Source organism: Rhizomucor pusillus (assembly GCF_041956525.1).
Source record: "Rhizomucor pusillus strain CBS 183.67 unplaced genomic scaffold VTP01scaffold_7, whole genome shotgun sequence".
Classification (NCBI taxonomy): Eukaryota; Fungi; Mucoromycota; class Mucoromycetes; order Mucorales; family Lichtheimiaceae; genus Rhizomucor; species Rhizomucor pusillus.
This window is the reverse complement of record NW_027192149.1, coordinates 366,180-375,871: the sequence shown is the minus strand read 5'-3', so window position 1 is coordinate 375,871 and position 9,692 is coordinate 366,180. Positions and strand designations below refer to the sequence as shown.

The 9,692-nt window shown below is 46.7% G+C and overlaps 3 protein-coding genes across 3 annotated transcripts in view; 2 read left to right on the top strand and 1 right to left on the bottom strand.

Annotated features, from left to right (window-relative positions):
* Positions 1–1,927, top strand: part of VTP01DRAFT_9620 (uncharacterized protein) — a gene marked incomplete at both ends in the record, with an annotated part of 2,696 nt that extends 769 nt beyond the window's left edge. Inside the window, 9 exons of the mRNA XM_069388866.1 lie at positions 98–220; positions 305–333; positions 400–827; positions 890–1,202; positions 1,264–1,282; positions 1,364–1,436; positions 1,506–1,591; positions 1,642–1,730; positions 1,799–1,927. Of these exons, the coding sequence (XP_069240039.1) occupies positions 98–220; positions 305–333; positions 400–827; positions 890–1,202; positions 1,264–1,282; positions 1,364–1,436; positions 1,506–1,591; positions 1,642–1,730; positions 1,799–1,927 (1,289 nt within the window). The remainder of the gene's footprint in view (positions 1–97; positions 221–304; positions 334–399; positions 828–889; positions 1,203–1,263; positions 1,283–1,363; positions 1,437–1,505; positions 1,592–1,641; positions 1,731–1,798) is intronic.
* A 315-nt stretch (positions 1,928–2,242) lies between these two features.
* Positions 2,243–5,253, top strand: VTP01DRAFT_9619 (uncharacterized protein; the record flags this gene model as incomplete). Its single annotated transcript, XM_069388864.1, has 3 exons — positions 2,243–3,448; positions 3,525–4,586; positions 4,651–5,253. 3 exons carry the CDS (start codon positions 2,243–2,245, stop codon positions 5,251–5,253), a joined length of 2,871 nt encoding a protein of 956 aa, XP_069240038.1.
* Positions 5,254–5,359: 106 nt separating this feature from the next.
* On the bottom strand, positions 5,360–7,999 carry VTP01DRAFT_9618 (uncharacterized protein; the record flags this gene model as incomplete). The annotated part of the gene is made up of 7 exons (XM_069388863.1): positions 5,360–5,827; positions 5,888–6,592; positions 6,659–7,123; positions 7,195–7,331; positions 7,448–7,710; positions 7,766–7,892; positions 7,951–7,999. 7 exons carry the CDS (start codon positions 7,997–7,999, stop codon positions 5,360–5,362), a joined length of 2,214 nt encoding a protein of 737 aa, XP_069240037.1.
* Positions 8,000–9,692: the final 1,693 nt, after the last annotated feature.

The window sequence follows — 9,692 nt, the reverse complement described above, 5'->3', positions numbered from 1 at the left end:
GCACACACACACACACACATATATATATATATATATATATATATATATACTCTCATGGGCTTGTATTCACCTCCATTTCTGCCACCGCCCGGCGCAGATAAACTTGGTAGAAAGCCCAGTATATTGGCCTCATCGGCTGTGTTTACGCTTGGAGGAACCTTGCAAGTGATCGGTTCTGATCTCGCCATGCTTTACGCTGGTCGTCTCATTGCTGGTTTAGGTAACATCTCATCTTTCTTCATGATTCTAAAATCGGGAACCACTCAGAAAACTCCTTATTTTTATGTTTATGCAAAATAATTAGGTGTGGGCGCGCTCAGCATGTTAGTACCTGTAAGTTGAGCTCAAAGTATCTAATCATCTTTTATGTGTACACGCTAAATATATCATACATGCAAGGTCTACGTAGCAGAAATAGCGCACCAAAAACATCGCGGTCTTTTGGGAGGATTGTGGCAATTCTTCATTTCTGCCGGTCTTGCCCTTTCCTATTGGACCAACTATGTCGTGCAGCGGTCGCTTGATCCTCAGGACGACTATCTGTGGCGGACGCCGCTTATCGTGCAGACGGTGCCTGGCGCATTGTTATTCCTTGGCATGCTCCCTCTGTTTGAAACTCCACGATCGCTCTGTGCGAGAGGAAAACGCAAGCAAGCATGCAAAGTGATTGCAAAGATACGCGGATGGGATGTGAACGATGAGCGCGTGCACGATGAGCTGGAGCTTATCGTGAGTGGATTGCAACAAACTGACAACAGTGCTTCTGGAAAATTATCATCCTGGCGCCTCGTGTTTGCCAGGCAGAATAGAAAGAGGTTATTTTACGGGTATGTTCATGCAGCAGCGTAAATCGTACATTCGCTGTGCATTGTTGACGATGGTAGCACAGAGTTGCATTGCAAATGTTCCAGCAAATGACGGGCACAAACGTGATCAACTACTACAGCCCTATCATTTTTCGCTCCATCGGATTGTCCTCCAACACATCCGAGCTGCTGGCAACAGGTGTGTATGGTCTTGTCAAGATGTCTGTCGTGCTCGTAGGATTTTCGTGTCTGGTCGATTCATTTGGACGCCGTCCGCTGCTCGTCGGTGGCGGCGCTTGCATGGGCGCTTGCATGATATCCGTAGCCATCTGCGTCGGTACTCGACAGCCTTCAGCCTCTGCTGCGTCTGAAGGTATTCCGGCATCCGCGTACGCAGTAAGTCGATAGTTGTTTATGAATAGCTTCTGGTAATGGATCATTTACATTTTGAATTCAGGGTATCGTGTCTATGTACGGTGAGTATTATTGGCATATTCTGGTGTGTTCGTTACCGCTGCCTCCCCAATACTGACCGATTTGTCATGCATGACATGCAGCATTTGCTGTCTTCTTTGCGTTATCGTGGGGTCCGCTGCCTTGGATCTATTGTTCGGAAATCTTTCCGACTTGGTAAGCTACCTGGACAAGTTGAAATATGTATTTTCTACTGCTGCTGATCATCGGTCACGTGGAGTACAGGATGCGTGCAAAGAGTACGGCGCTCACAACAGCTGTTAATTGGGCATTCAATGCAATTGTCGGAAAGTTCAGCCCGATAATGCTTGGTACGCTACAATGGATCCATCAATACATTCTTTACTTAACCAAGTTTTAGCTGCAACACCGCTAGGCACATATATATTCTTTGGATGTTGGTGCATTGTCATGAGTGCATTTTGCTACTTTTTCTTACCAGAGACCAAGGTAACATTGTATTAACGGAGGACTATCTGATTCGGACATTAGAAACTGATTTATGAACCATCGTATAGGGCAAAGCACTCGAAGAGATTGACGAGTTGTTTACGAAGAACAGAGTAACTGTAGGAAAGTCCAGCACAGAAGAAATATCTGTGTCATGCCAGTCGCAGTCTGTAGATCGAGAACATTCATCATCCTAGTGTATACCCTATCAATGTCGTATCGTTCATCGTTTTTCTTTCTCTCTCTCTCTCGTACTACTATTACATAGCAGTTACAACGGTATAAATATTTCCTAAGTCCTTGACTCTACATGTTGTTAACTCAAAAATCCAATGTGAAAGGAACCTGTGTGCCAAACTGGATCAAACAATCACAGAATGCCACGAAAAGCGATTTTCTCAGAACCTGCCAAGTTTGGGAATGATGCAAGCTGAGGTGGGTGAAGGGAAAAGTTTCTGTCTTTCTGCTTTGGAAGAGATAGACAACCCACAAAAAGAAGCAGTTGGAGAAGAATGCAGAGACTTGGCCTGGTGCTTGTCCTGCTAACAGCAACAGCCGGTTCATTCTTGAGTGCAGCTAGCGCGCAAGTAGTACCCAGGGCAGCTTCCAGGCGAACCTGTCCAAGATTCCGTTCCACCGATGCCTTGCTAGATCTGTGTCCTGCGATTGAACCTACAGACGACGACCTGAATCAGGCACTCTTTCCTGAAGTGCCCCTTCTTATCACTGGAGATAGCAGTAGCTACAGCGGCGAGGGCGGTGTATCAGCGGCACCGCAAAAGGAACAACAGCGAGAGCAGGAGGAGCAGCAACAGCAGCAGCCTGTAACGATACCCGACTACACTAAAGACAATCCTGCTCTTGGTGACGACAAGAACGCCGATAATAACTTGAATCAGACACATACTTCTTCTAGAGACGAACACAGCACGGTTTCTGAATCTGTGGCAACGTCAGCAGATCTCGACTCACCGGTACTGTTATCCACTTCGACGCTGTTGCGACCAGAGACGCTTGTTACTGGATCCTCATCAGCGAGTTCCGCACAGGCTGATAATCATCAGCAGCAACAGCAGCAAGAGGCTAAAACCCAAGGTCCATTGTTATCGTTTGAAGAATGGCAACGACGAGTGCTGCAAACTGAGAACGATGATAGATGGCACGTAAAAAGGAAACATGTCGGCCAAGGAAGAGGGGGAGGAAGAGGATATGGATCGGCTGGAAGACAAGTCATCGACAGCGTCGAAGGCGGCATTGCTGACGATCTGGGTGTCATGTTTGAGATGGGTGAGAGCCAACCGGCCGCCAATATCTACGATGAAAAAGAATACATAGAACCAAGCCGAACGGCCGAGAAAAACGAGAAAGCAGCAAAAAAACAGTTTGCTGACGTGCCCATAAAATCCCTCAAGGAGCGATTCAACTATGCTTCTATCGACTGTGCTGCTACAGTCCGTGGAGCCAACAAGGAAGCCAAGGGTGCGCAGTCAATCCTGCACGAGTCCAAGGATCAATACATGCTCAATAAGTGCTCGGCAAAGAAATATGTCATCATCAACCTGTGCGAAGCCGTTTTGATCGATACCATCGTCATGGCAAACTTTGAATTCTTTTCCAGCACGTTCAGTGAGTTTCGAGTGTGGGTGGCCGATCGGTATCCCACCAAGGAATGGCAGCTACTCGGTCAATGGCAAGCGCGCAACACGAGAGATTTGCAGGTACATATATATATCCTCGAGTTTGCACGCGCACTGCGACTGGGAATTTGTGTTTAACAATTGATTTATGGTTTAGGTCTTTAAGGTCGAAAACCCGATTCGATGGTTCGAATTTATAAAGATTGAGTTCCTATCACATTACGGCCACGAATACTACTGCCCTCTCAGCCTTGTTCGAGTTCACGGCATGCCCATGATGGAATACTACAATCTCGTCGAGCGGAAAGGCTTGTCAGGTGATCTGGACGATGACGAACTTTTTGAGGATGAATATCTGTGGCCTGCGGAAGTTCGTGAAGAAATTATTCGGCCCAAGGTCGATGCCCTGAATGAATCAGATGCAAGCTCCATAACACCTGACATCGAGGAAGATGATGACATGCGAGTGCAGCTTCCAATTATCCCGCCTGTATCTGACATCAAGGATCAGGAGAAAATCCTTGATGAAAATCTAGACGAGCTGGAAGATGCCTTGAATACGGAAACGGCTCTGATTCAGAAAGAGATTACGCACCAACAGCAGCAACAGCAACAACAGCCTACTCCTGTATCTTCCGGAGGCTCGGTTTCAAAGGAAGATGCATTACGTCAAGCTGATATTGACATCGATGGATCGCTGCAGGACAGTACAACAGAGACAACCGCAGCGCGAGTTGAACCAACGGATTCTGGTACTTCCGCCCGTATGACACCATCCAACGAAGAATCTGCGACGGACCTAGCTCCAGATACGGTACTCAACAATAATAATGAAACAGCAGTGCAGGCGACGACGATAACGACAACAACATCGAGCATTGCTGCACCGCTACAAACACCTTCGCCGCAAACGAATAATGCAAACGGAGCTCACGCAAGCGATGGAGAAGCTGGTACCAGTAAGAGCACGGCTACGAAACCAATGCACGCAAACAAAGACGTAGGAAGCAGCGGATATACCCAGGAATCAATCTACAAGACCATCATGAAGCGGCTGAATGCTTTGGAGCTCAATGCCACTTTATCGCAGCGTTATCTAGACGAGCAAAACAAGATGCTGAACGATGTGTTTATGAGCATGGAAAAGCAGCACCAAGAGCAATTGATCGTTTTGATTAGCCGATTGAATGATACCGCCAGCAACCGCATTGATGGCATGGTAAGAGGAACTAAATTTTTAGAAGATAGCCATGTCTTGGAATCTAACAATTAAATTTTTCTAGAAACGAAGATACGAGCAATTGTATGAGGAGCTACGCCAGCAATCCGAATTGAATATGAAAGAAATGACGGCCCAAATGACCCTGCTAGCAGAACAGATTGCATTTGAGCGTCGAGTATCTATGGCGCAGCTAGTTGTTGTCATCACGTTGTTCGTTTTCATGGCTCTCTCGCGTGGAAATTTGAGCATCCTGTCGCCTATCATGGAAGCACAGGCGCAGGAGCGCAAGCGGCGAGAATCATTCGATCAAATGTCCCCAAATGCCAAAGATAATCTTCTAGCTCCCCCAAGTTTGGACGCTGTCGCTGAGAACAGAAGAAACAGCGAAGAACAACGGCGTCGTCGCCGCTCAAGCGCCAACAGCGCTGGGCTCGGCGTTGAAACTCAAGAACAAAAAAAGCAGCAGCAGCTGTCTAGTATTGCAAGTAGCAGCAATAACGCTGCTAACAATACCGTATCTGTTCTTACAAGACGAAGATCCTCCGGCGACGCACAAGTACCTGGCGGCAGCAGCAGCAGCAGCGGCACTGACAGCCCCTCTCTCGGTGATATCTCTGCAAGCTTGCATACTCCTCCACCTCTTCCTCACAAAAGTAGTATATAAGATAGCACGAAGCGTTCGTAATACCATACAATGTAATATCAAACATCTACAAGTTGTATTAATCAAAGGAGACCAAACATGTACATATAAAGCTGTGCGCTTATTCTTATTTCTTCTTGCTAGCCTTATCGTTTTTCTTGGCAGTGGTCGTGTCAGCCTTAGAGGCAATGGAAGTAGCCTTTCCGTCAGGAATAGCAATGAAGAAGGCAGGCTGAGATTCAGTCTTGGGAGCATCGAGGATATAGTAACCCTTGCGCTCGAACTGGATGATATCACCCTTCTTCAAGTTGGCAATGTTAGCATCAGCCATGGCAGGAGTCTTGAACTCGCTGACGGGGGTGACCAAGTCTTGGACATTGTCACCCTCCTCGACCTTCTTCTTGGTGATCAAAAAGTCATAGTCGACCAAAAGGACATCTTGCAACTCGTCACCGAACGAGAGCCAGGAGATCTTCTTCTTGGTCTTCTTGAAATCACCCTCCAAGTGCAACTCGAGGTCGACGGCAGTAGCGTTGCCCTCAGCATTCTTTTCGACCTTGCGAACAAAGGCATTGCCCCAGTCCATCAAGGTGATCTATTCAAGTTATTAGATTTGATGTATAGAAATGCGCAAAAAGTAATCCTTCCTTCTTACCTCTTCGTCAACTTGCAAGTTCTTGGCATCCTCCTGGTCCATAATGATGGTGCTGGAGTAGGTTGTCTTCTTGGTGCCGATGTCAGGGTTCTTCTTGTGCTTCAAGACTTCCTTGACTTCAGGAGTGGCAGGTGCGCCCTGGACGTTGCACTTGACCATCTTGTCCTTGATGACAGCGGTGTGTCTGGGAGCAATAGGGTCAATGACCTTCTTGTTTAAAGCCCAAAGCTTGTCCCATTCAAGCAGCAAGGTGTTCTGGGAAGCACCCTGCATGAGAATATACTGCTTCAATGCCTCAATGGTCATACCGCGACGACGGATACCACGGACAGTAGGGAAGCGAGGATCGTCCCAGCCAGACACGATACCTTGGTCAACGAACCATTGGAGCTTACGCTTGGACAAGAGCGTGTATACGAAGTTGATGCGGCTGAAGTCCCAAATGTTGACCTTGCGGAGACCAAGAGCTTCAATGATCCAGTCGTACTGAGCATTGCGGTCACGGTATTCGTTGGTTCTCAATGCGTGGGTGACACCTTCCAAGCTGTCAACGACAGGGCATGCAAAGTCATAGGTGGGATAGACCTTCCACTTGTCGCCGGTGTAGTGGTGGGGAGTCAAGTTGCAGCGATACATGACAGGGTCACGCAGAGTACCGTTAGGATCGTTCGGGCTGATCTTGGCACGCATGCAGCATTTTTGACCCTAACAGTGCCCGTGTGTGAGCAGATATATACATCAGAGATCAAGTCTTTTTCTCTCAGCACTTACAAACTCGGTACCCTTGGTCATCTCCTCGAAGCGACGCAAGTTCTCCTCGACAGGAAGATCACGGGACTTTGAGGGAATACCCTTCATACGCTCCTCTCTCATGGTCTGCTGGTCGGTGTCATCGACGTATGCCTTTCCGTCCTTGATCATCTTGACAGCGAGCTCATACATTTGGTCAAAGTAGTCAGAGGTATGCGAAACGACAGACGAATCGACACCAATCAAAGCCAAATCCTCCTTGATGGATTCCTCAAACTCCATCTTCTCCTTGCTAGGGTTGGTATCATCGAAACGGATAATGAGCTTGCCCTTGTATTCTTGGGCAAAGTACTGGTTCAACAAGGCGGCCTTGGCGTGACCAATGTGGAGATAGCCACTAGGTTCGGGAGGGAAACGAGTAACGACCTTACCCATCTCGGCAGCAGTAAGACCGATCTCGAACTTGCCCTGATCAGCAGCCTTGTTCTGTGTGGCAAGAGATTATAATAAATAAGCACACCGCTCTGCCAAAATAACAGTTGGATCAAAACTCATACCTTGGAGTTTGCGTTCTGCAAATCCTTGACAGCCAACTGACCAGCCTCGAGGGCTGCAATGTGTTCGTACCAGCGAACAAGGTAAGTGCCCAAGGATTCCTTCTTGGTCTTGATAACACGGGCAAATACAGGCGATGCTATTTATTTTTTTTTTTTTTTTTTTTTTTTTTTTTTTTTTTTTTTTTTTTACTTAAAAGAGCAACCGTGAGTTTCACCTTACATCAACTGCATCTGTAGACATAATCACGCATACCTCTCAATGCTCCCCAGACTACGAAATCGGCGAGGGAAGGCTGGTAGCCGACCAAGTAGGAACGCAAGGTAAGGTATTTGTTCAGTTCCTTGTAGGCAGCATCGAGTTGCTTGAAATCGGAGGCTGCCAGCTTGCTTTCGGCAAAGTCGAGCCAATGGTCAACAAGGGTAGAGCTGATAGGATCCTCGACGTTGTACACGCCAGCCTCGGGTGTCAAACGGCCCAAAAGTCGGACGATCGCGTTGGTCGTGTCATAGTTTTGACTATTACTCACTGTCAGATTCTCCCGTATTTTGTCGTTAGTAGTGTGAAACTTACCCGTCGTACTTGATAACGGCAGAGACCTTGCCGGCGTCCTCGCCTTCAAGAGTGGCAGCATCGCGGTACTCGACCGCCACAGTCTGAGGCTTGGCCATGTTAACCTGAGCAGCGACGGCCAGGACACCTGAAATAGCAAAAAGTTAAAGCAAGCTCTTTTTCGTGTCTGCAGAGCGCAATGTTACCATAGGGAGCAGGTGAGGCTTTTGAAGCAACAATGAGCGTTACTGCCATTGTCTCTGTGTGGAAAAGAAAAAGTGTCAAAAAATGTTCCAGGAAAGGCTGGCTTCAAAAATTGACTCAACCTGAGTCTGTCATTGGGTGCATTACTCACAGCATCCAATCGTTTTGAAAGCGAAGACAGGTACGACCTGATCTGTTGCAAACATGCAGAATTGATACCTTGGGGGAATAAAGACATTCTCGCTTATCATCTACTCTTAGGAGATTGCACACAGACATTTCATGACGAGCAGATGCTATGTATTTCCTTTCAAGGGATAGATACATACCAAATCTCACCATGACAGCCGCAGGATAAATGATGTAGACAGAATTTAATAAAGAATACAGAAATGGCTTTGGTATAATCTACTTCTTACTGCAGAGCATGGCGGATTCCGTCACACTATGGCAAATGAAAGGCACACATGCTTACATGGATTCGGTCTTTCGATTTGCATAGATTCACGCTTCGCTGTGACAGATACCAAGGGCTGCCATATGTAGCGGCTTCTATTGCAATACTACATTCATTTTCTCTGTTATTGGATCTGATTCCACACTAGTATATATAGTCCAGCGTGAATAATATATGTAGATCAGCACAAACTGATAATAAATTAGGTAGAATGCGCAACCCCGTTTCTTGAGTTAATTGTTTACTCGTACAGTTGAATCATTATCTGCTTCTTGTTTCATAAGCCATCACAGAAGCGCCTTTTGCAAATAATGTCAGTCTTGCAGCGTATAACCGCCGGTGCATATCGTTCCTGATGACGGATGTGGTGCATAACCTGCATCTACAGCGTCTTTACCTTATTCACAGGCCCTTATTTACATAAATATCGGTTGCTCACGAATGTTTGAAAGTGTAGAAGGGTGAAATAAACATTGTTTCAGGATTGTAAAGTAAAATATCCTTGATACAAGTAGTGTAAGTACAGAAGCTTAAAGAAAGTAAACACGTTGAAGACTGAGCTATCATTACAAGAAAGTTTCCACTAGAGGCAGGCGGCTTTTGTTTGTTAGATATAGTTTTTTTCTATCGGCACCAAGATCGCTGCAGGACTTTCTGTCTGAGAGAAGTTCCCAGGTATGTGGGGCCGCGATTGTGCGACCGAAACCTGAGCAAGGGTCATCGGTGAGTTGCCAAAACGAACGACTCGATCCAACCTATTGGTTCGTGACATCACCCGATCAGCTACATTTTTCCCTCTCTCCCTTTTCTCTTGTTTTCTCGTCCGCCAGGATTCTCTGCGATTCGTGAGACTTTCTCTTGCTAGAATCTCGCGATCTCGAGTGCAATCGTTGCCACTTGTGCCTCGACTTGCTTGTAGGCTCCACTTCCCACGCCGTTTCGTACGTGTGTGACCTACTGGACCTGAGTTTCAGCCGTAATTGACCCGCTTTCTTCACAGTTTCCAAAAGTACCTGTTTGTTCTTTTCTCCCATTTTTCCTTTTTCTCCAACAAACCGCAGACACACGCACGCGCGTTCCTTCGCCGCTTGATTTCAATTTGGCTGCTGCCGCTGCCAGAGTCCCAAACTTTATACAATTCAGGCACGACCCATTGCCCCCGATTATCTTTTTAATTCTTCCTAATTAATTGATTTTGGTAAGTTCTTAACGTGCGCAAATTATTGCTTGACAGTGCTTAGCTGTGTGTGTGGAGAGGAAAGGCAATTAACTTTGTAAGCCAAGAGT